At 41.2% G+C, this 26,288-nt stretch overlaps 1 protein-coding gene across 5 annotated transcripts in view; it reads right to left on the bottom strand.

The window, feature by feature from the left end:
- Positions 1-8,280: 8,280 nt before the first annotated feature.
- The window catches only part of MAMDC2 (MAM domain containing 2), a 222,308-nt gene continuing 204,300 nt past the window's right edge, over positions 8,281-26,288 (bottom strand). For 4 of the 5 annotated variants that reach the window (XM_045772467.2, XM_045772465.2, XM_087858749.1 and 1 more), the window contains 3 exons: positions 15,409-15,668; positions 9,504-9,588; positions 8,281-9,356 (listed from right to left, as the gene is read on the bottom strand). In XM_045772467.2, the coding sequence (XP_045628423.2) occupies positions 9,292-9,356; positions 9,504-9,588; positions 15,409-15,668 (410 nt within the window). In that variant the 3' untranslated portion in view covers positions 8,281-9,291. Of the gene's footprint in view, positions 9,357-9,503; positions 9,589-15,408; positions 15,669-26,288 lie in introns of those variants that run through there. The other variant, XM_087858752.1, reaches the window with a different exon arrangement.

Raw genomic sequence — 26,288 nt, 5'->3', positions numbered from 1 at the left:
AATTTCTACGAACTGTAAGAAAAAGACATACAGCTCACTAGAAAAATGGGCAAAATAAATAGGTATTTTGCACAGGGTGAAACATGAATGGTCATAGAACATATGATAAGATGCTCAGGTTAATTCATAATTAGAGAAATGCAAATTAAAACCTCAATGAAATGCAATTTCCTAATTACCAGTTCGGCAAGTATTAAAATCTGACGTTCGCGTGTTTTGGGCACTCGTCTGCACTGGTAAGGGCTGTGTGGGTTAGAACAGCCAGTTGGGAAGCAGTTTTCCCTCACTTAACAGAGCGTACCTATCGTACAAACCAGCAACTCACATGTCAGTTATGCAACCCAAAGATATTCTTTCACATGGCTACCTGGACGCTTGTACAAAAATATTATAGCTGCATTGTCACAATAGCAAAAAACAAGAAAGAGCCCAAATATTCATCAGCGGTAGAATGAATTAATAAATGGAAGTATAATCATTTAATGGAATATCATACCGCAGTGAAAATGAATTAACTACAGCTAGAAATTCAATGTTGCTGAATCTCAAAAACACAATTTTGAGCAAAAAAGACAAGTTACAGATGGATATAAATACAATGATCTCCTCTGTGTAATTTTTTTGAGAGAGAGAGAGAGTGCATGCACGTGAGTCCGCACATGCGTTAGTGGGGGGAGGGGCGGGGGGAAGAGAGAGAGAGAGAGAATCTCAAGCAGACCCTACGCCCAATGCAGAGCTCACTCTCACATCCTGAGATCATGATCTCAGCCAAAATCAAGAGTCAGATGTTTAAGTGACCGAGCCACCCAGGCATCCTACCTCTGCATGATTTTGAAAACCAGCAAAACTAAGTACTATATTGTGAGGATGCATATATAGGGAATAGGACTATAAAAAACAAAGCAAAGGAATGCTTAACATGAATTTCAGGATAATGGTTACCTCTCTGTGCAAGGGAAGGATATGCGACGGGGCCATAGATCACAGAGTACTTCCAAGCTATTGATAACGTTCTGGGTCTCATGTTGTATCAATGGTACGAGTGCGCATCATTATTCTGTAACATCGACGTACATGCCTTACACTCTTACAGTTAGATCGCGTTTCACATAAAAAGTTAGACATTCTAAATGAGAAAAAAAGAATCTACAATGTATCTATGTAATTCACCATATTAAAAGATTAAAGGGGAAAAATCATATTCTCTCAACATATGCAAAGAATCGTCTGATAAAGTTCAATGTCTATTTGTAATCTGTTCTTAGAAAACTATGGCACTGAAGTTTCTGAACTTGATAGATGCTACTTATCAAAAACCTGGAGCACACATGATAACAGAGAAACTTTCTATTCCTTCTCATTAAGATCAAAAGAAAGAGGTGGGGTGGGGGTGGTGGTGGCAGGGCACCTGGGTGGCTCAGTTGATTAAGTGTCTGCCTTCGGCTCAGGTCCTGATCTCAGGGTCCTAGAATCCAGCCCTACATCTGGTGCCCTGCTCGAGTCTGCTTCTCCGTCTCCCTCTGCTCCTCCGCCCTGCTCGTGCTCTCTCTTGCTTTCTCAAATAAATAAATAAATACAATCTTTAAAAGAAAAAGATGCCAGGGCACCTGGGTGGCTCAGCTGGTTAAGCATCTGCCTTTTGCTCGGGTCATGATCTAAGGGTCCTGGGATCCAGCCCCACGTTGGGTTCCTTGCTAGGCAGGCAGTCTGCTTCTCCCTCTGCCCCTTCTCACCACCACCGCCCCCCCCCGCCCCCCCCCGTTCGTTCTCTCTCTTTCTCAAAGAAATAAAGATGCCGCAATCCTCACTATTAAAGATTCTAGATAATGCTTTAAGATGAGAAAATATACTGAGATTTAAGAATTCTGTGCTGTGTTTTTTTCTGCTTGCCCCACTATATCCCTTGTCCACCCCTCTTCACCCTGTTCTGTGGCCTGGGAGCTCGATTTCTACGGCCTGCATCATCTAGGCTCACTTGCCCTCTGACTTTTGATTGGGTTCACTAGGGAATTGGAGCACAGCTGCGTTTTAGAGGTGGGTGTGTTCTTCCACGTCTGGCCACAGCTCCCCATTTCCCTAAGACCACAGCTCTTCCTGGGCCTGGTAAGAGCTCCTTTGGTCCTACAGGCCTACCTGCTGGCTGCTTCCATCTGCCATGTGAAATTAATTAACTAATTAATTAAAATAAAATAAAATGTAAATAAAGAACAAGACATACTGATCGCCTGGTATTCTCAACTCACAGCCCAATCTGAGACCAGGAATGTTTAGAGCCCCCACACAGGCTCTCAGGGTGGGGGTCCCCTTTGCCTGGGTCTAGGATGCTATTGTCTTTTACGCTTAATTTGCTAGTCTAATTCTTGAGATGTTTTCACAGATTATTAAATCTTTCCCTCATGGAGGTTTGTTTTTATTTTATTAATGCATGCTCTGTTTTCCTTTTTACTTTATTTAGATTTGCTGTTCTTTCTCTAACTTCTTGAGTTTGTTGCTTGGCACACTAATTTTCTCTTTTTTCAGTATTTAATTATTTAAGGTGACAAGAGTCTTTTCATGTATTCATTTAGCTACATCCCATGAATGTCAATACGTGGTACTTTAACTATCCTTGATCTAGATACAGACAGGGTCCCCGACCTACGATGGTTTGACTTAGGATTTTTCAGCCTGACAATGGTGTGAAAGCCGTACACACTTGGTAGGAACTGTACTTCAGATTTTGAACGTAGATCTTTTCCTGGGCTAGCCACATGCGATATTCCCTTGTGACGCTGGGCAGGGGCAGTGCCCACAGCTCCCAGTCAGCCCCGGATCACAAGCATAAACAACCCACAACCATTCTGTGCCCAGACAACCATCCTGTTTTTCACGTTCAATACGGCAGTCAAGAAATTGCATGTGACATTCAACATCTGATTATAAAATAGGTTTTGTGTTAGATGATTTTGTCCAACTGGAGGCTAAGCTGAGTGTTCTGCGCGTGGCTGAGTAGGCTAATTAAAGCTATGACGATCGGTACGTGAGGCGTATTAAATACATTGTTGAGTTATGATATTTTCAACTAGGATGGGTTTGTTGGGACCTAATCCCGTCGTAAACTGAGGAATATCTGTATATGAATAAAATCATGCATATCTATAGACATATGAAAAACACGTGATTTCTTCCTTGTTTATCTGAAAATGTCATGATTTTGTTCTGAACGATAAAATTCCCAGGTGACGTGATATTCTCTCAACATGTTATCTTCACACCTTCCTCATTATTGAGAAGTTTGATTTCGTTTAATTTTTATTCTTCTGTAATTCCTCTGTTTTCTCCTTCTGGTTGCATTTAAAATCTCTCTGTCTTTGGTATTTCATAATGATGGATCTAGGTGTGGATTTATTTTCACTTACATTTGCTCAGAATTTGTTAGACTCCCTGATTTTTTTTTTAAGATTTTATTTATTTATTCGACAGAGATAGAGACAGCCAGCGAGAGAGGGAATACAAGCAGGGGGAGTGGGAGAGGAAGAAGCAGGCTCATAGCGGAGGAGCCTGATGCGGGGCTCGATCCCAGAATGCCGGGATCACGCCCTGAGCCGAAGGCAGACGCATAACCGCTGTGCCACCCAGGCGCCCCGAGACTCTTGATTTTAAACATTTCCAATTCTGAAACGGTCTCAAATGTTCTCCCGTTGAATCTTCCCTCCCCCCATTCTCTCGGAAACTCTTACTGTAATACCCTGAACGGTCTCATTCTCTGCCTCCTTCCTATTTTTTATTTCTTTCTCTCTCTCTATCGTATTCACGTTTCTTATTTTATATTCTAGTTCATCAGTTCTCTCCTGTTAGGTACGTCTAATTAGATATTTGCCCTTCCCATTAAAATTTTAATTTTAATGACTATATTTTCCATGTGCAGAAGTTCAATTTGGTTCCCTTTAAAATTATTCTGCCTGCTCATTTTTTCATAGCGTATTGCCTTTTATGTGTTCAATGCTTTTTTTTTTTGGTGTCTGTTTTTAAAATTGTTATTTTAAAGTGTCTATCAAAAAATTTCATCCTGTGACGTCTTGGGGATCTAATTCTGCTGTTGACAGCTGACCGAATGTGTTGTAATTTTGGATTGTGAGTCCCTCCTCCATTTGGTTTTATATACGGGAAATGTGTGCAGCCTGGGTTGAGAGTCATGGCCATGAAATGTTGATGGATGAATGAGAATCTTTACATCCCTTGTGATTCTTGAAATCCATGTGCATATTTGTATTAAACTAAATGTTTTCTTGAGCATTTATTTAAGCCAGAAATATTTGTTGAGTATGGTAAGCATTTGGGAGTACAAAACTGGAAAAGCAACCATTCTTGAGGAAATGGCCATTCAAAGTAAGAATTTAGGTTTAGCATGATAACTTCCACTAGGGTGTATACACAGGGTGAGCCCCCAAAAGAACCACTGACAGGCGCTGCGGTAGGAGGAGCAAAGGGAAAGGCACTGCCCAGCTGCTGGTTAAAATGAGCCCAGCGTTGTTAGTACAAAAGGAAGACGTGATAAAATGACAAGATTATATGGTTGCTTTCTCCTTAAGATGGCACTATAAACTCACGATTCCTTTGTAGAGAAAGAATACATTGAAAATAACTGTGATTCATCAAAAAAATTCACTCAAACCTCCTAATATAAACTAGGATGGCTTTTGTGTATCAGACACTAAGTGCTTGTGGGTATCACTTTCATTTCATCTTTACAGCCACCTGAAGACATAGAGACGAGGAGCAGTCTGCCCCATTTTGCAGACTAATAACAGGGATCAGAGAGGGTGTCAGGGACTTGCCCCCAGTCCCGAAGCTGGTAAGTGGCAAGGCCAGGATTTTAGTCAGGACACCCTGAATCTGGAAACTGTGTAATTAGTTCACCATGCGGTATCAATCCTTAAAGGAATGCACATGTAGAGAGGATGCATTCTAATGTTCTAGAAGGATCACTTGTGACAACTTCCCCTATCCCCGGCGGCAAGCTCTGGTCAAATCGCCCTGGGAAACATATCCCCTACAAGGGCATAAGAAGTCAGGGAAGGCGAGTCTCCACCCTGAAAGTCACAGAAGACATCCAGGCGCCTGGAAAGCGGCGTTAGTAGGTCTCTGTTGTTCTCACTGCTCTGCCTGGGCTGCGCAGGAAGCCGGCCCTGCCCTTCCTGGTCAGATTCCCCTCCGAGGAATTCCCTCCCCCCCCCCCCCCCCCCCCCCGCACCTGGGCATATGACCTCAGTGGACTTAGCGCTCCAAATTGTGCTGATCCGTTTGGATCTCTGTTTCCTTCACCCACCTGTGAGCATCTTCATAACCTCCATGCTTGGTATAATGCCTGGAGCATAGATTTCTCACCAAATCTTTTTTTCTTTTTTTTTTTTGAGAGAGAGAGAGTGAGTTGGGGGGGAGGGGCAGAGGGGAGAGACAAAGAATGTCAAGCAGACTCCCTGCTGAGTGGGAGCCCTTCAGGGCAGGGCTTGACCTCAGGACCCTGAGACCATGACCTGAGCTGAAACCAAGAGTAGGACACTTAACCAACCAAATGAACAGCCCAGGCGCCCCTGTCCCCAAATCTTTGCTGAGCCTTTTCTTCTTCCACAGTAAACCAGACCTTACGGAGGCCCTATCTTCTCCTTCACTTCCTTCTACACATAACGAATCTCAAACAGCAAATTGTAGGAGAGAAGGCGACCTGTGTGGGAAAAGTTGTCTTTGAAGCACTTGCGTGTTTAGGTAAGAGCTAAAGTAAATGCAAATACTGGGCTTAAATTGTCAAGCAGACCGGTTAGCTCCGTGCCTTTAGCGAGAGCATTTCGAAACCTGAGGAAACTCTACTGTCTTAACTAGCCTTTCGCATTGTCATCCAGGCGGGATATAGTTAAAATGAATGGCAAGAGCAACCTGGAAAGGAAGAGAAGCATCCAAAGAGCGAATCCTGCGAAAGGAACGTAAGCGAGGAAGGGTAAATGAACGAATGCCCTTACCTTCTACCTCCGCTCTTCTCCTGCACGAACTACACGTGGCTTCTTAACAACTGGTAACAGTCTCCTCTTTCCTTGCTGCACTAACTTAATAATTAGTTGCCAACACCCACCTTTCCACCCCAAATTCCCAAAACTGGTGTCCCAAGCCGTATTTCTTTTTTTTTAATTCCTAGCTAACATATATGGTAAAATTGGCTTTAGGAGAATTTAGTGATTCATCACTTACATACAACACCCAGTGCTCATCACAACACGTGTCCTCCTTAATGTCCATCACCCAGTGACCCCATCCACCCCCTGCCTCCCCCCAGTAACCTGCAGTTTGTTCTCTATAGTTAAGAGTCTGTTTTATGGTTTGCTTTTCTTTTTTCCCCCTCTGTGTTCATTTGTTTTGTTTCTTTAATTCCTCATATAAGTGAAATCCTATGGTATTTGTCTTTCTCTGACTTACTTTGCTAAGCATAATACACTCTAGTTCCATTCATGTCCTTGCAAATGGCAAGATTTCATTCTTTTTGATAGCTGGGTAATATCCCATTTTATATATATATATATATATATATATATATATATATATATATATATATATATATATATATATATCACATTTTCTTTATCCATTCATCAGTCGATGGACATCTGGGCTCTTTCCATAGTTTGGCTATTGTGGACATTGCTGCTATAAACATCGGGGTGCATGTGCCCTTTCCAATCACTATGTATCCTTTGGGTAAATACCTAGTAGTGCAATTTCTGGGTCAAAGGGTCGTTCTATCTTTAACTTTTTGAGGAACCTCCGTTCTGTTTTCTGGAGTGGCCATACCAGTACTATTTCTGGTTTGGCAATCTTTGGGGCAATTTTGGTAGCCAATAAATCCTCTGGAGTGAGAGAAACTTGGAACCTTTGCCTAAAGTTTGAATTGGTGTTGGGGATAGGGTTGGCAGGAGAGCTGGCAGGTTCAGGGGGCAGTCCTGCTAGGATCCGAACACAGGTTTGGCAGTGCAACATACCCAGGTTCACACCTAAGCCCTACACCAGCTGCTGACTTTGGACAAATTCAGATTCTCTATTTATAAAATTGAAATATCACTAAATCTACTTCATGGGTTGTTATCAGGATTAAATGAGTGAATTCACGTAAAGCTCTTTGAACAATGTCTGGATAGTTAAGTATTCAATGAATGTTAGCTCTGATGTTTATGATGGATTTATGTAATCCATAAGCAAGGAGGCTGGTGAATGATTTCATTCAGTGACTACATATTAGAAACCCCTCGCTATGCATGAGATACCATGTTAGGTCCCGGAGACACAATTTTCATTTCTTTATTCTGCAAATACAACTAAGCTCTGGACAGGAACAACAGGGTGAAAAAATTATAATGTCTAGTATACTACTGAGTTGGTTCACATCTTGAAATCTTCCTTCCTCAATGTTTCAACTCTATTTAGGGATTTGATTTGCAAAATTTTGCTTTACTCTAGAAGTTTATTTTATTTTCCCCATAAGCCTACGTTTATTTTGTATAATTGAGTCTCATTTTTTTTCCAAGTAATGTGGTTGAAGTAGACTACTCTTTACAGATTAATTTAAGAGTTTTGATTTTTTTTTTGAGTACTCTCTATATCCAAAGTGGGGCTCAAACTCACAACCCTAAGATCAAGAGTCACATGCTCTACCAACTGAGCCAGCCAGGCACCTAGAGAGTTTTGACAGTCTTGAGTGGGAATACCACCCAACTCTGTGAGAGCCATGGATTTTTGGGCATAGAAAGCAGGAAGAGGTATGGACCTTGGGGTCAGAAAGACCCAACTCTAAGTTCCTCCACTGAACACCTATGGAATCTTAAATAATTTGCTCACTCTTCCGAGCCTCAGTTTCTTTCTCTGTAAAAAGGGATAATAATGTCTCCGATTTCGAGGATGTGGGGAGGGCTAAATTCTTTTATTCATTCATTCAACAAGTACTTATATGATGAACACCTACTACATACCAAATATTCTTCTGGGTACTGAGACTACATAAGTAAACAGAACATGGAAGAATCCCTATTCTCACAGTGTTTATATTCTACTAAGATAAAAGTTGGTGAAAAATTATGTTAACTTATGTAAAATAAAATACTTTAAAAATTAATTATTGTATCAACGTATGCAGTGTTTATATCACTAATGGAAGGCCTAAGAAGAACTTAATTACGGCAGAGTAGAAATTCAAGTTAGAATCTGCAGTTGTGTACCAGAGATCTTCTGAACAAGAAAAATAACGTAGAAATGAGTTAATTGCTAGTGAAAAGATTTTCAGATTACCTTTTATTAGGAAGTCTTATAATAGTTGCTTGGGTATACAAATATGTATATACAATTTTCTAAACATGTAAATAAAAAGCAGTAGTTTAGTATATCTGCTTGAATTCAAATTACTCAAAACCTTACCAAAACATTCGTTACAGAAAAAACAGAAAATTGCTTAACATATCCTAAAAATTTTTGGGTGTGTGTCCATAAACATTTTCAAGCTTGCTTTACAAAAAAAAAAAAAAAAAAAAGAGTGCAATTTCTAATCCATGTGTTCAGAGTGACTTTTAAAAGTAGTTCGAAGGGGGAAAAAAGAAAGTAGCATTGCCTTGTAATACAGCATTAATTAATACTGACTTACCCTGGGACATTCATGAGAAGATCCTTTGTTATCACTTATGGTAAAAATATTTAAAAATTAATACTCCAAAAAATTAATACTCCCTTTCTATGAATAAAACATAGGCAATAAGATTTTATTTTCTTAGACTGACTTGTCATCATGAAAAACTGCATTCATTCTGCAGATACTACTGACACCTCACATTATTACTTTAAAAATAGTTATGACGCTTGAAATTCAAAAAGAAACCCGCAAGACTTAGTCTCCTCCCAATACATTCACTGAATGCAGAGTTAAATGAGCACATCTCAGTTTGCTTGTGCCCTTCATTTGCATACTTTAAAATGACTGCACTATATAGTACATTTGTATTTTTAACTGGAACCAAAATGAAGATGATCTTTGCAAAATCAACAGCCTGTACTTTCGTAACAGTTGTCATACGCAATAAGGAAAACAAAACAAAACAAAACAAAACAAAACAAAAAGCCCTGAGTCAGTATTTTTCGCAAAAGTAATGAAAAGGAGTGCTGTGCTGTGAAGTCATTTTATAACTTATGAAATGATTAAGACTGTCCAGTATCCATTTGTTCTTTCATTTTGATGGAAGAGAGGTATGGCTCTTATTTAGTTTATCCAATTCAGATCATTTCTTAAAACTCAATTTCGTTTAAATCCTCAGAATATCCTGATGATTGCAGAGTTAAATCTTCCATTTCTGTCACGAAAGACAAATAGAAAATAGACAATAGTAATTTTCTCTATTTTTATGGTAGAAAAATACTTAATTTGCATTCTTATGATTTGAGACTCTTGCAAAATCCCTTTCCAATCAAGCTGATATAATTGGGAAGAATATTGTTACCTGCACAGGGTCCTGCTTGAAATTTAACATCATCAATGGCAATATCACTTCTTATGGACAGTCCCCGAATGGCTTCAAAAATTACCTGATAAGTAATGAAGTTTGAATTTAGAAATAGAGTCATCCTGATAAAACAATACTCATCAAAACCACAATGAGATACCACCCCACACCAGTCAGAATGGCTAAAATTAACAACTCAGGAAACAACAAATGTTGGTGAGATTCAGAGAAAGGGGAACCCTCTTACACTACTGGTGGGAATGCAAACTGGCGCAGCCCCTCTGGAAAACAGTATGGAGGTTCCCCAAAAAGTTAAAAATAGAGCCACCCTAGATTGAGCAATTGCACTACTAGGTATTTATCCAAAGGATACAAACACAGTCATTCAAAGGGGCACATGCACCCCAATGTTTGTAGCCACAATGTCCACATGTGGATGGAACTAGAGGGTATTATGCTAAGCGAAATAAGGCAGTCAGAGAAAGACAAATACTATATGATTTCACTTATATGTGGAATTTAAGAAAAAAAAAACCCAGATGAACATAGGGGAAGGGAATGAAAAATAAAATAAGAGAAAAGCAGAGAGAGAGACAAACCATAAGGGACTCTTACCTCTAGGGAACAAACTGAGGGTTGCTGGTGGGGCAGTGGGTGGGGGATGGGGTAACTGGGTGATGGGCATTAAGGAGGGCACTTGAAATCATGAGCACTTGGTGTTGTATGCAACTGCTGAATCACTAAATTCTACTCCTAAAACTAATAAAACACTACATGTTCACTAAATTGAATTTAAACAAAACATTTTAAAAAGTAAGCAAAAACAAAACCAAAAAAACTAATACTTGTCAGGGGCAGATCCAGGCTGTGTGGGTCTGGAAGCTTAGACTGTTTTTCGAGCTCCTTTAATGAGAGGAATACAAAATCACAAATTCAAATTTAGGTACAAAAGAGAGTATTTATTTGGGATTTTAAAGAAATTTACAACAAGTTACTAGAGCCTTGGAGATTTAGGTCCCTTTCTTCTGAGATTTCTTTAGTCAATTTCCCAGAAATGCTCACCTGGAAATGCTTCCTGGTGGTGACTGGTTTCCCCTCCCCACCTAGAATATTCTGGTCCCAGCATTCACAGGGCCTATGAAAGTCATGGGCCAGAAGATTAAGCTTTCTTAGGTTCTCCATAAATCTACAGTAATACTGGGACTAGATGGAAGAATTTAACATGGCTGATGAGACCATGTATGAACAGCAAAGCATAATCATTAAGTTTACCAAAAGGTCAATGGTTCACTTATCATGTTAAATACCATAACATCCAAGTACAGCCCAGGAGGAGGGACCCAGTTCCATAACTTTAGATCCTGAGAATAAAATAACTGATCAAATATTCAGGTTCTAGGGAAAAGAGGTTACATCACCAGTTCTAAAGCTGTCCTGACAACGGTTAATAAACCACTGAATACTGCAGGGAGGCTCGTGGGTAATGAAAATTATCCAGAAGACACATTTGCTCTACCAAGTTTATGAGCAAATGACTCCCCATTGCACTAGTTTATGATTTAAATTAAATCAAAGAATATAAAGTGGATAATTAATAAGCATATGAAACTATCTTCAAATTAATGACTCAAAGAAGCTTTAATGACAGAAATGGGCAAAATAACGTTATTAAAAATTCTAAGGACACAATCCCAAACAAGAATCCAAATCAGTAGTTAGAAGAGGGGAAAAATGTCTTAACACATCTAGACAGGAGGATATATGAGTGCAGCTAATAAGCATTCTGGTTCTCTAGACATCAATAAAATCTGGTTTTTGACCTCCAAGTCTACAATTGAAATATAATAAACGAATTACTTGATGGAATTATATTCAGAATAATCTGCACATGAGCCAAACACTTGATTTCATACAACTTTCTTCTTTGACTTTCCTTAATACTTGAATGATAACCATTTTACACCATTATGATTTCCCCCTTGTGTTGCAGATACACATTCTACTCTTAAATAATTGTGGTTATTTAAGAACTAGGTAAGAATTTATTTTTTCTTTAAATTTAACTGTATTATTTTTTTTCCAATGGCTACTAAGTCATTGGGACATAAATCCCTAACTAAGTTGTTTGAACCCAACTACTTAATAAATGAAACTGTGAGGTATTACTTTTGCTCTACTAACACTAGGAAAAAACTCATAAGACTAAGCCCACCATGAACCAGAAAATTTGGAAACGTGGTGTTAGATGAGTACCCAGCACGTAATCATTCCTACTAAATGTTAGGCAGTGTAACGAACAATATGAATGATATGAATATTTCAATGAGCTAAGAATTTGTCTAGCCCTTTCCTCCTTCAATAGAATCAAAATAAAAGAACCCAGGGAGGAAAACAGCAGAGGGGGAAAGATTAAGCAAGGAATCCAAAGGAAATAAAATCACTTCATGTTTTTGATCAATAGCAAGTCAAGTGTGGCTTAGCACTTTATTAAACCCTGAGGAAGGAGCATGATTAAAATTTTGCCACTTGATGCATTTCTCCTATAAGGACGATCGGATGATTGGAATGTCATCAGGAGGCCACCCACATATGTCCCCTACAGGATGAATCTCAAATGTCAGCAGTACTACAGCACTCTGAAAGTCACCTACACCTGCCCACCCCCACTGATGATGCACCCGTTGACTTCTCCAGCTTTGTTCTTTTCCCCGAACTCCCGTCTCATATCCTACTGCTTACCCGACATGCCCACGTGGATGTCTAACAGACATTGAAAACTTTGCATGTCCCAAAAACCCTACCTGTTAATTTCCCTCCTGTGCACACTGCCCTCAGATACGCCTCACCTACAGCCTTCCCCATCTCAGTAAATGGTAGCTCCATTCTACTGGTTGCTCAGGCCAAAACCCATGGAGTCATCTTGATGCCTCTGTCTCTCAAGCCCCACGTGCCATACGTAAGAAGTCCCGTGGGCTTCCGATGCGTCTCACCCCTGCCACACAGCCCTAGCTACCACTCCTTCTGCCAGGACTATTGCAGTAGCCCTAAAGTCTCCTTGCCTCCCTACAGTCTACTCCCAGGTAGTAGCTGGAGTGATCTTTTAAAAATAAAAATCACATCACATTATCTTAAAGCCACCTGATGGTTCCTCATTGCTTCTGGAATAAATTTCAAACTCTACCATGATGTCCAAGGCCTTTCACAACTACGCCCTGATACTTCTTTGATCTCGTTACCTGATCAGCTTGACCTACTTTTTTTCATAGCACTCATTATCACCTGATGGTACATTATATATCTTTGGTTTACATTCTCTCTCTCCCCCACTAGAATGTCAACTAAAAGAGAAGGAGCTTTACATGTTAGGGTCTTTGCTGCATCCCCAGCACTTAGAATAGCAAGCGGTCAATAAATATTCATTAAAATGAGATATTTTGGCCTACTTTAGGAACTCAGTCTGGATGCCAATGTAACTATTGAGAATACCACGGTTGCCATGGCAATATGAATTAGAGACCAGAGATATTTGGGAGGGAATATATTTTTAGAAACAATAATATCTTTTTATACTTCGGGACTTTAAAGTGTATTATTAAACCCTTTCACATACATAATTTCATTTGACCCTCTAACTGGTGACATGAGCACCGCAGGAATTATTATCCCATTTTGAACATGTAGAAACACTCCGAGAGAGGATGACATTCCCCCACGATCACGCAGTGCTTATGACACCCAGGGGAAGGAGTATATTTTGGAACTTCCATGGTAGGAGGGAGTGTAAAGTCGTGGCTTAGGGATACACACTTGGGGACCAGTCAGATGTGGGACTGAATTCTCACTCTGTCACTTACCAGCTGGACATTTAGTTTCCCCATCTGCAAAGAGGAGCTATAAGATCAACTGGAAGAACTTACGTACAGCTCCCAGCGCTGTAAGTGCCTGGCCCGGAGAAGATGGCGGGTTTATTTGCACGGGTGTGTCTGTGTTTCATTAGACATCAAGATGTTTTGGAGAGACTAGTTCAGCCTGGTCTCCAGATAGTCATTTGGGATTCCTGAGGGAATCACTAAATCCAGAAGGAAATTCCTCATGGCAGATTCATATCTGTTCCATTTTAAGCCAAAGGGAATGGTCTGGAGTCTTTTTTCCAGGTTGTGAGCTAAAAATCTCTCAGGCCATTCTGCACCCTTTGAACTTGAACGCCTCAAGATGCTACCTGAGATGCCTAATTACTCTGGGATAAAAACACAAAACAAAACACTTCAAACAACCAGCTACCCGGCAAGTCTAGTATACTCAAGGCCTTGGACTCAACCCCTTGGGTTTAGATGCGGAGAAGCCCCTGGTTCTCTTGAACTCAAACCCCAGAACTCTTGTGCGTCGGCAACATTTGGGAGTCGTTAAAAACATCAGTGCTCAGGCTCCGCCCGAGACTCGGATTCACTTACGCCAGGACAGAGATGCCCCATCTTTAGTGTGCAGTGCAATCACCAGGAGGCCTTGCTAAGACACAGATTTCTGGTCCCCTTCCCTACAGTGTCTGGTTCAGCAGTTCCGGGGTGAGGCCTGAGCATGTGCAATTTCGCTATATGTCATTTTAGGTGAATTTGCATTTCAAGCATCGCTGCTGGCCTCAGGACCACACTTTGAGTACATGTGAGTAGGGAGCAGTATGAGTGCCCTAATGGCCTAACGAAATTAATCTAACAGCTCAGAATGATGACCGATTATATTAGTAAGTTCCTGAATGACCCAGTTTCCTTCTGTAACAGATATTAAAGCACTATCCACATCATTCCTGGGGCTATCTGTTATTCTCCGCTCAATCTCTCGACAGTTTTATCCATGCCAAGATAATGGGCCATCCCCGGGTAATGGCTCATGTTCCCTCTGTCATTTGTTCCTGGCTGGCTCTGCAACCTGGCCCACCTGAGCTTCTGCACTTCCTTCCCATTGAGATCTATAGAAAATTCCACGTGGTTCTCTGATGGTGTAGAATGAAGCCCTTACTATGAGTACCTCTGCCCAGGGAGATTTGGGCTTGGCCAAGCAGCCAGTGACTAAAGCTGAGGGGCTGCTGCCTCAAGACTGTTTATCAGTCAGAAGTAAGGAGGAGGAGGAAGCAGCGCTTTTCGTGGAAGGTCAGGGCTAAGAATTCCACGGAGCAATTTCAGGAACGGCCAGGTCTGAAGGTCATCTCCCCAAGAGCTCCCTGGAGCTTCGGCTCAGAGGGGGCAGGTGAAGTCAGTGGCTGACAGGAGGCCCCCGCCCACCGCTAGGCTAGATGGGCTGCTCTCCTCACAGACTGGAATGTGAAAGGCTCCTTCCGGTTCCTGCCCAGATTCACCCACGACCAGACGCTGTGGGACAGAGGTTCCTCCGACCCATGAGCCTCAGGACTGAGGATCGGGACTCCCTGTTTCTTCCACGTCGGTGCAGACAGAGGCTTCAGATTTCCTCTGGACCACGCACTCTGTGAAATAGAGGCTTGCGACCCAAGCCCTTGCGTGTGGGTAACGATGAGGGGAAGATGCGGCTGGAACATCTAATTAGGTAATACCACGTTCGGAAGAAGAGGGGACTGCTTTAGAGACGCGCAGGACACACAGAATTCGCTTGACACTCGGAATGCGCCAAGACAAAAACAGCCACCCTTTCATCACTGAGTCGCAAAAATCACTTTACGCATAAATACCCGAAGCTTTCCCGGCCCGCTCATCTCCCATTCACTGCTGAGATGTAGTCAATAGAGACTAATTATGTTTTCTCTTAAACAAGTACTGCCTTCATCTATGACCCTGAAAAAGAACAGAGTGTTCCCTTGGGTAGCAAGGAGAAAGAACTGCAGACGCTTGCAGGACCCCTTTCTATCACTTGGCTCTTGCCTCCTCCGGCTTACCTGGTGTTGCCTCTCACAACTGTATTCGATCAGCGCTCGCAGCCAGGAAATGCTCTGTTCCCCTCGCCTTCTCCATAAGAGCGACTCTTCACTCTCACCGTCCCTCTTCAGGTAAACACTCAGCAGGCCCGTCCCTGCTCCGTACATGTGGTAGAAAAAGGTCAAGCACTGTTTTCCGGTGACTCCTCTCAGAGGCCAGGACAAGAGCTGGGCTTTTTGTCCATACACCATGTGGGAGGCCTCGATGTACATGTAGTAGCCTGGAGAGCAACACACAATCAGGTATTGTCAAACACACACACGCACAGGGAATATTCCCTTCGTTCTCTCCTGAGTAGTGTTCCTGGAAACATAGTACAGTAAATGGATGACTTGACCACTGTCCTGATGAAGGATTTTATAATTTTGGAGAATAGAATCCAAGAATAGATTTGCTACACAATCCAAACCATCAAAATAATTCTTTTCACTCAATAATTTAAAATTCAGTTTAATACACAGGATGTAATTAATGTTATTATTATAATACTAGCATTACGTCACTGATGTGGTGATTAACATACGGGAATTTATCCTACTAATTCATAGACAACGTTCTGGACCTTCCAGACATGGGTTTCGGGGAGAGAGCATGGATTTTGTAGTCATGTAGGTCTGGGTTCAAGTCTTGACTCTCATATTTGATCCTGGTCTAAGGAATTATCTTCTCTCAACCTATATTCATCATCTTGAAATAAGGATTAATACTGTTTATATACAAATATATATGGTATATATATATATACCATATATATATATTGTATAAACTTTTCGTTTCCATTTCCTATCTTAATTTTGTTTTTAATTTATTTGCTGGTTTCGGGCAGAAGCAAGATTTGTCTGCACATAAATAAAACAGTGGTTTGCTGGAACCGCTCCCACTGGCTGCCAAGAGTCAACTGTGTGACTTCTGTTGGTAGGTCCAAATGGCTTCATGTTGGTAGGTCCAAATGGCTTCATGTTGGTAGTTTGAAATGGGCCATGTTTGATGTATTTGCCCCACAGAGAGCAGACATAGCTACAAATCAGCTACGGCCCCCCACCCCCAGTATTAGTGTTAAATAGTTACCATCCAGCTACCAAAAAAAGGCAATATATGAATAGTAATTTCCAGAGTAACGCACCAGTGATATAATTTTGTAAACCTGAGGCTCATTTTAAAAAAGGTTCTGGGCTCTGTATCTGTAGTTCTTAACCCTGGGTCATTTGATAAAAGTTTACATCTCTTCTACCTGAAAAACTATGCACAAATGCTTGCAAGCATTTTTATTGTCTTCTTGGCCAACACTGATTTTTTTAATATACAGGATGTAAAACATAATCTTTACATAGTGTTCTGTTATTATTTCATGCAGGAATTAATGGCCGAATTGAGGGTAAAAAGAAAGGTAGCCCAAATACTGCATGCAGATGCAATGGTCTCTGGGGCATCTTTCGTTACAGTTGGACGTTTAATTAATTAGCTCTTGTCATTTCCCCAAACGCCAGGCTTGAAATATCCCCATCGGAAATGATCGGAAGCTCTATCTGTGCTTCTTCGGGGCATTCCTCCTTTCTCCCACTTCCACAGACCCAGACCTGAGAAGTCCCATGGGCTATTAAAGAGGTGGGAGAAATAGTCCTGCTTAGGTGGGTCTTATCAAATTGTATGCACCGTGCAACCCTTTCCCCCAGTGTTCCCCTCAGTAAAGTCGTCGCCCTGTGAAACCGGGCCATCAGAGTTATGGGATGTGGCCTTCACCAACCAGCCTTCCCCAGGATCTCCCTTAAAATATTACAAACGATACTGCCAGTGTTTCTGGAGTGTTCTCCAATGACATCTTTATCGCTAAACCACAGTCAATATTCACCCCTTGTTCTTGTCTCATCTGTAGCATTGACGATAATACATCACTTCTGCCTCCAACAAGTACCTTCTTTTTTTTTTTAAATATTTTATTTATTTATTTGAGAGAGAGAGAGGGAGAGGGAGAGAGAGAGCACGAGCAGGGGGTAGGGTTAGAGGGAGAAGCAACTTCCCGCTGAGCAGGGAGCCCGATGCAGGACTTGATCCCAGGACCTGGGATCATGACCTTAACCAACTGAGCCACCCGGGCACCCTTACAAGTACTTGCTTAACTTGGTTTGCAGGACACTATACTCTCCTGGTTTTTCTCTCATTTCACTGGTCACTACTTTGCTAATTCACCCTTTCTTCTCTGACCTTGTGCCCTTGGAGTGCTCTAAGGCCCAAGTCTCAAACTACTCTATTCTCACGGACTCCATGAGCGATCTCATCTTGTTCCATGGCTTGTAATGCTACATAATGTTATTATAGCACAAATTTAAATTTCCAACCCCATTTGCTGAAACCCAGATGCGTTTATTCAGACTGTCAAATGGACATCTCCCCTTCTTGTCAAATAGACACCTTCAACTGAACACGTCCAAAACTAAACTCTCACAGCCTTACCCTAAAACCCACTGCACCCTTTCTGGAAGTCCTGAGCCAGCCCCTCTTCCCCTCACTCTCATAGTCAGGCTGTCAGGAAGTTCTGTTGCTCTACCTTCAAAACATGTCCAGAATCCAGTCATTTCTCTTCTCACCACCTCCCCTGCTACTTCCTGGTCTGAGCCACTATTATTTCTCACGTGGATTAATGCAACACTTGCTAGCTAGTCTGCCTGTCTCTGCCCTTGTTATCGCCAATCTCATCTCAACATAGTATCCATAATGAACAAAAGCTAAATATTACCACGCCTCTGCTCAAAACCTTCCCTTGGTTCAGCATTTCCCTTCCCTAAAAGCTGAAGGCCTGAGAATGGCTTTTAGGGCCCTAGAATCTCCTGACAATTTTCTTACCTCTGATTTCTACCACATTCTTCTCCTACTGCCTTCCTTCTTACTCATTTTGTGTTGCATGGCCACATTGGTCCCTATGCTATTCCTGGGATATAGTAGGTATGCTATTACCTCAGGGCCTTTGCATGTGCTAATCCCTCTGCCTGGAATGGCTTTCCCTCCATGGCATCTCAGGCCTCACCCACTCATTTCTAGGTCTTTGCTCAGATACTTCCTTTTCCATTAGGCCTATTCTGACAACACTATTTCAAATTACAGTCCCCCTCTGGCACTCCTCATTTCCTACCCTCTATTATTTCCATAGTGTTTCATCATCTCTTAACATACTATATAATTTTCTTATTTTTTTTTAGGTTTGCCTGTCTCCCTCCTCTAGAACACACAAGGCCAGAGACACTCTCTTGTTTACCTCACTGCTATGCCTCCAGGTCCTAGAACATAACATATACCCAATAAATAATTGTTGAGTGAACAAATGAATGCATTTCCTTCAGCAGCTCTAAGCCCAAACCAGTTCGACCAAAGTCACTGCAGTTGTGTGAAGGTCTTGGCAGTGACATGTGCACTTGACTAGGGTGCTCCAAGGCAAAACTAAAATCCAAGTGTTGACAAAACTGAAGTCGTATCAAAGCCGACGTTCTCAGACTAGTACCATGCCATCCAATGCAATTTTTTAAAAACCAAACACATATAAGATTATTTTTTAAATGTTGTTACCTTCATTCTCTCACTGGCAAGAAAATTGCTGTACGAGGAACACTGGGGTTTTTGTATTTTCAGCAATGAAAGGAACTTTCATTATTCTTTCCTTTAACATTTTCTAACTTAAGCTAGGCTCGATGTAAAAAAATATACAGATATAGATCATCCTAATAGAAGGGTGTATATATTTATGTATATATGTGTGTGTGATTTATTTATTGTATATATTTGTGTGTGTGTGCGTGTGTGTGTGTATATATGTATATGTGTGTGTATATATATATATGATTTATTTATTTATTTATTTGAGAGACAGCCAGGGAGGAGCAGAGGGAGAGGGAGAGAGAAACTCCAAGTAGACTCTGCACTGAGCATAGAGCCTGACACGGGGCTTGATCTCATGACCTTGAGATCATGACCCTGAGCCGAAACCAAGAGTCGATACATTACAGATAAAGGGCTGGTATCCAAGATCTATAAAGAGCTTCTCAAACTCAACACCCAAAAACCAAATAACCAAGTCAAAAAATGGGCAGAAGACATGAACAGACACTTCTCCAAAGAAGACATACAAATGGCTAACAGACACGTGAAAAAATATTCAACATCATTAGCCATCAGGGAAATTCAAATCAAAACCACATTGAGATACCACCTTATGCCAGTTAGAATGGCAAAAATTAACAAGGCAGGAAACAACAAATGTTGGAGAGGCTGTGGAGAAAGGGAACCCTCTTACACTGTTGGTGGGAATGCAAGCTGATGCAGCCACTCTGGAAAACAGTGTGGAGGTTTCTCAAAAAGTTAAAAACTGAGCTACCCTATGATCCAGCAATTGCACTACTAGGTATTTACCCCAAAGATACAGACGTAGTGAAGAGAAGGGCCTTATGCACCCCAATGTTCATAGCAGCAATGTCCACAATAGCCAAACTGTGGGAGGAGCCGAGATGCCCTTCAACAGACGAATGGATAAAGATGTGGTCCATATATATGATGGACTATTACTCAGCCACCAGAGAGGATGAATACCCACCATCTGCATCGACATGGATGGGACTGGAGGGGATTGTACTAAGTGAAATAAGTCAAGCAGAGAAACACAATTATCATATGGTTTCACTCATATGTGGAACATAAGGAATAGCATGGAGGACATTAGGAGAAGGAGTGTAAAAATGAAGGTGGGGGGAATCAGAGAGGAAGACAAACCATGAAAGACTATGGACTCCGGGAAACAAACCGAGGGTGTCGGAGCGGAGGGAGGAGGGGGGATGGGCTAGGCTGGTGACGGGTATTAAGGAGGGCGCATATTACATGGAGCACTGGGTGTTACATGCAAACAATGAATCATGGAACACTACATCAAAAACTAATGATGTACTGTATGGTGACTAACATAACATTAAAAAAGAGAATCGGATGCTTAACCGAGCTTGCCACGCTCCAGAAGGGTGTATTTAATTTAATTCTATGGAAAATGAGGTCAAAGCATAAAAATGACCACGGTTTATCACCTAAATATGTACAAAGGCATCCCATGCTATTCTACACATAAATTAGTGCTGTAGTATCCTGAAACCCTATCTTATTGCATGTTTAACCTAAAAAAAATTCTTCCAAAAAAAAAATAAGAAAATCAGAAAAATAACTTTTGTATCTGGCTTTGGGGTTCTCAGAAGGCCCACTTGAATCCTAAATAAAGGATCTTGGCTAAAGATGAAACTCTCAGTTAGGAGGAAAAGCAGTCTCCTCTAAAAGATGCTGTCACTGGGGAAATGAAAAGTAGAGAGCATCAGGGCTCTGAGACAGGACAGCTTTGCAGAACTGAAAGGAAGCAATGGAGCCATCATGAGTGAGATGATCTAAGAAGCACCTTCCCTCTAGTGATGACAACGTGCGTCCTACTGGTAACAGAATCAGTCCGGGACAGAATTAGTCTGAGATCCTGGAAGAGAGGAAAATGCCTAATCACCCCCAGGATTAAATGACATTCTTTCCTTTCTGAGTACAATGCACTAACCATTTAGCCTCCAGTGGGTGAAGCCTTTCTCAGAAATGCTTTCCGCTCATGCACCTCTGGGTCTCAGGTATTAGGTCTCTGGTTCCAGAGATCTTTGTGTTTCAGACCATAAAGTATGAAAGGAAATCTCCCAGGCTTTTGAGCTGTGTAATTATTCCACTTGGGGAAGACAGAGGTAACATCCAGGGGAATGTGAGTACAGCGCGTTGTGCCTTTCTGGGGCACTAACCCCAGTCTGTTTTTCTGGAGTCATGTTAGCCTCTCCAAAAATCCTTGATCGCATTTCTGTGTTAAGCACATAGGCATATTCCACAAGGTAATACCAACTTAAAGCAATCTAGACCAACATCTATACATACAAATGATTTTAACATATTTGTCAACTGATCAGAATTTGTCTCTCTGATGCACAGACCAATTATTCCTCTTGATTCCAAATATGTTTTTCCTTTTGACGTGCATGTGACATTTCCTCTCCCCAGAAAAGATCAGAGCTTCGTAGAGAGCCAGTCTGTCTCACATGTGTTTGGAAAGCAGAGGAAAAGCCCCATGTGTTGACAAGCTTTGCCACATTATAACTCCAAATGCTGTCTGTCTCAGCAAACAAAAGCCCTGGATGGGAGCCAGGAAGCCCCAGTGTTGAAACCTCAGACCAGCTCACGTGTTTGTGCACATGAAGGATTCCAATCTGTGGAAAGGATTATTAACTGAAACCATTTTCTCTGTGTGGGTCATTGTTTAACATTCAAGACAGGGTTCCAATGGGTCTACGGGGAGATCAGGGTCCCATCTGTTCTTTGTGCAGCAACTGTGCTGTGTTGAGACACACACCATATTCATAATTTGGAACAGTGAAGCAGCTGTTACTTCAGTCTCGGTGCCTGCCCCCTTTCACCAGGGCCGGGAAGGAGCTCGAGTGGCCAGTACGAGCTGCCTTCGTTAAGCCAAAGAGGATTTTGAACAATCAGGGAAAAAAAGACATCAGTACTTTGGGCAGAACCACAGCTAAATGTGTCTCTTTAAAATTGCTTTTTACTATGCCTTCTAAGTGATTCTGAAAGCTTGTCATAAATGAGTTATTTAAGGGGGACAGAGTTTCACTCTGGGGAAATGGAAAGAGTTCTGGGGATGGATGGCGGTGATGGTTGCATGGCAAGGTGAATGGACTTTACTGCCAGTGAAATGCACACTTGCAAACTATTAAGATGGTAAATGTTGTGTTATGTATATATTATCAATTTTTAACAGCAGCTTGCCATAGAAGCCTTCTCTGTGTAAGTAGGATCTGACAATATCAGAACCTAGTGTGATAAGATAAATGATAGAAGGAGTGAAAGACACCGGAGATTTTGATAATCTGGAGATAACTTCTCAGAGGGTTACAGACTAGCTGGGCAGCCTTCTTACTTGTCCGGATATCAACTACTACAATTCTTAAAAGACAAGCACCGGAATTCGGCTGCTAGTAAGTTACAGCTATATAACAAACACGTTAAATACATAATTATGATTTTCATTTGTCGGGCAGCCTAATTTTATAAATCCATGTCATTACTTGGTATTTTGATGCATCCTTGATATTTCTGTCACACAAGAGAGGGTGTTCTTAGAAATGAAGACTTCGCCCTTAATTACCAGAAAGACGGAAGACTTATCGAAACATTACACAATATCACAAAAGAAATGGATGGTGTCTCTCTCTGGAAATCATTAAGGAAATGATGAGTAGCTGCTTTTCTAGAATGCAGTTGCGGGGAGGAGGGCGTGGAGGACTTTTCATCTATTGGCTGGTAGACTCAGTGAGCCAGGAAATGTTACAACGGAAGGCATTTTCTCACTAAACTGGATAGTTATCTATTGATTTATTTATCCCACTATATTTGGGCCACAAAATCCCTGTAAACTCCAAGGTGACTAAAACTAATGTTTAGAAGGATTCTGACAGCATGGCGGCATATAAATGTTAATAAAATTCCAATAACCAATAAAACCCTGCGAACGTTAAAAACCTGTCCTTACAGTCTTGTAAATAACTAGCATCTGTGTCAGGAAAGACACATCCTGCTGAGTCCCTCCCTTCACCGTGCAAGTCCACATTCATCTGTCACAAATGTCTCTAGTATTTCATTAATGAAGGAGCCAAATCGTAGGGCGAGGGTTTTGGGTTTTGCTTTTTTTTTTTTCTTTTTTACTAGCATGACTTGTCCTACTACATGACTGACTTAATCATTGGAAATATTTCCCAAACTTTAGTCAGACAAATACCAACTTCATGATTTGACTTTGTTCACATTCCTGCAGTATTGCCCACTTAATATTCTTCTGCAAATAGATTTCATTTTTATTACATAAATACATTTATTCAAATAGGAAACTTCACATTAGCATGAACCCCCCCCCCCCAAAAAAAGCTATAAATCTGGGAAATAATGGGTTTGATGGACTGGTTATGTATTTTTCTTATACATGGATATGACTATCAAATTAAAAATATTTATTCACATACCACTTAAGTTACCCAGTGGTAGTTTAGAAAACATTGTTTGAAGGTCTGTCAAGGGTTCTGGTTACTACTAAGTCATTTTACCTGTAGTCATAGGCCATGATTTTCTACTTATAAAAGCACAGATGGTGATACACAACAGTGAATCCAAGAAAGTATCCCAGAGATGACCATCACATTTTATAAAAGTTTCACTAATTATAAAAATAACAGGGGCGCCTGGGTGGCTGAGTTGGTTAAGTGTCTTGACTTTGGCTCAGGTCATGATCTCGGGGTCCTGGGATCGAGCCCCACATCAGGCTCCCTGCTCAGGGGGAGTCTGCTTCTCCCTCTCCCTCTGCCCCTCCCCACCGCTCATGTGTGCATGCTCTCTCTCTCTCAAATAAATAGTCTTTTAAAAAACTGCAAAAATAATAGAATTCATTTGAGGGGAGCTGATACAGTATCAAAGCTTTTCACAAATATGATCTCAGTTATAATCATCATAGCAACCCTAAGAGATTAGAAGGACACCCGTTGTTAACTGTATTTTACATTTGGGGAAACTGAGGCTCAGAGAACTTATGTGACCATGCCCCAGACTATGCAGGCAGCAAGTGGCAGAGTCAGCGCACTGTTCATTGGTCTTTCCACTAGAGACACCATTAGATTTTGGAAAGATTTATTGCATCGCCAGATAGTGAGTCGGAAACTACAGCTCCCTTGAAACTGCTATGTATGACGATGTGTTGAGTCTAATAAACACACAATAAACTGGCATGTCCATATGGACATGTGGCTTTTGTGAGCTTCTATTTTATTTAATGGGCCTATATTTACTGCCCGTCTAATGCAGTTGTCTATAAACAGCTTTGCATGCCCTTCCTCTTTCTATTTTCTTCTTGTGCGTGTTCTTCCAAGTATAAATTGATAAACTTTAAGGATGGGAAGCGAAAGGTAGAATGCAGTCTCCAAGTACAGGTATATCCTCTGAAAGTTCCAGAATGCACTGCATTCAAAAAGGATTCTGTTATCACCAACACCAAAGCAACACCCTCCAGTCATTAAGGGAAAAGATACTATGTTGCTGGTCCAGAGTTTGAACCTATTTTTTTACTCATGTATCAGTTAGGAAGTTCTGCCATTTTTGTATAATGCCGTGATTTTACTGCCTGTGCCGTAAAAAGACACATAGAAAATATTGCTAGGACTAAATGCAAAAATAGCAATAAATCAACAAAGCAGGCAGTAGGAGATTTTTTTGGATGCAATTCCGTGATTGTTGAAGTTGTACATCTAAATCATGGATGCATTTGTTATTGCTATCCCAGGATCCAAGCAGATGATAATTAAAATTCCCTGGGGTGAGTTTCAGTGTTTTAATATTTAAAATGACCAGGTTACCTTAGCTAATCTATAGGATCCTGTTTACCTCTAGCATCCTATAAACTATGAACTGTTAAAAATTTGTTGAGTCGACTAAAATTTTCTTATTCTTTCAGACTATCCCCTGCTGGAGAGAAATTCTGGTGACTTTCATCTAAGCAACAATACATTCACCATAAAAATCGCCTTTTAAAAAATATGAGGTGATCATCAGGTGGTTTCCATGATAATTAAATAAAAGACATTTGGAGTACTTTATTACTATGTCAGTGGTCTCCAATATTTCCTACTCAGGACTGAGAGTTATAAAGGGAAAAGGGTAGAGAATTATAGACTCTCAGGCAGTTTATAGCCAAAGGCAGTATAAATGTAAATTGTAATATTCTCCTCCTACTACCCCTTCCCAAAGAACAGAACACCTTACAACAACATAATCTCAGATATAGTAAGACCTTGGGTAGAAGAGGCAGAAGTATCAATTAAAGAACACAGTTTAAAGAGGGCAGAGTCACAAAGATCTCGTTCAAATCACCGTGACTGGTTGGTACAGAAAAGCAAATGGCTTCAAATTTTGAGTAGAACAATCATGTTCTTAAATAAACCATGCCAACAAATGAAATACCAGAGACACCCCTTCTGGCTATGGTGAGTAACTTGTTGCAGACCCACACTCCTGCTGAGAAGGGCTGGAAAAACAATGGATAACGGCTATATATTTTAGAAAACACCTCTTTTGGAGCTAGCAGAGAGCTTCCCAAGCAGCAAGGACTTGAGGGGTCCAAGATCCTAGGAAAAGGAGGAGGTCAGTAAAGTGAATTCAACATTCTTCATTTCCCCGGGGGCATCTGCCTCTTCGGTTTATAAGCTAAGCAGAGAGCCGCTAACAAGAGGCAGAGAAACCAACAGAACTCACTGGGTTGGGAAGATAATAACTGCAGTCCTGGGTTGCCAAGGCAGCCAGAGCTTCAGAACCAAGTTTTGTGAGAAAAGAGAGGCACAGAAAAGTGAGCCCATCACCTGGCAACTTTCCCTGGAGTCATGCGCCAAATGCTTATGCTGCGGAGGGCAAGGGCCAGGAAGCCAAATGCAGAACAGAGTTTTCAGCGATCTCACCAGCTGAAGAGATAAAAATTAAAGTCTAGAACATACTAACAAGGAGGACCCCTAAGAAAACTCCAGTGTATGCTCACAGAGAATATCCCTTAGGTGTAGAGAGAACAAGACATTGATCCAGGAAAGCAACACCCTCTCAAGTTAGCCCAGTTCTGACTGGACCAAGGGGACCTGTTCTTCTCAAGTTGGCTATCTGAGGATAGGTTGAATCCTCTCTGGAGAAAAAAAACATCATCACCAAGGATTCCATAATTCTTCATTCCCAATGTCCAGTATTCAATTAAAACGCCAGA

This window comes from Ursus americanus, chromosome 34 (genome assembly GCF_024610735.1).
Source record: "Ursus americanus isolate L20-20 chromosome 34, mUrsAme1.1.p, whole genome shotgun sequence".
In the NCBI taxonomy this organism is placed as follows: Eukaryota; Metazoa; Chordata; class Mammalia; order Carnivora; family Ursidae; genus Ursus; species Ursus americanus.
The sequence above is the reverse complement of the archived record's forward strand: the minus strand, read 5'-3'. Positions and strand labels throughout refer to the sequence as shown.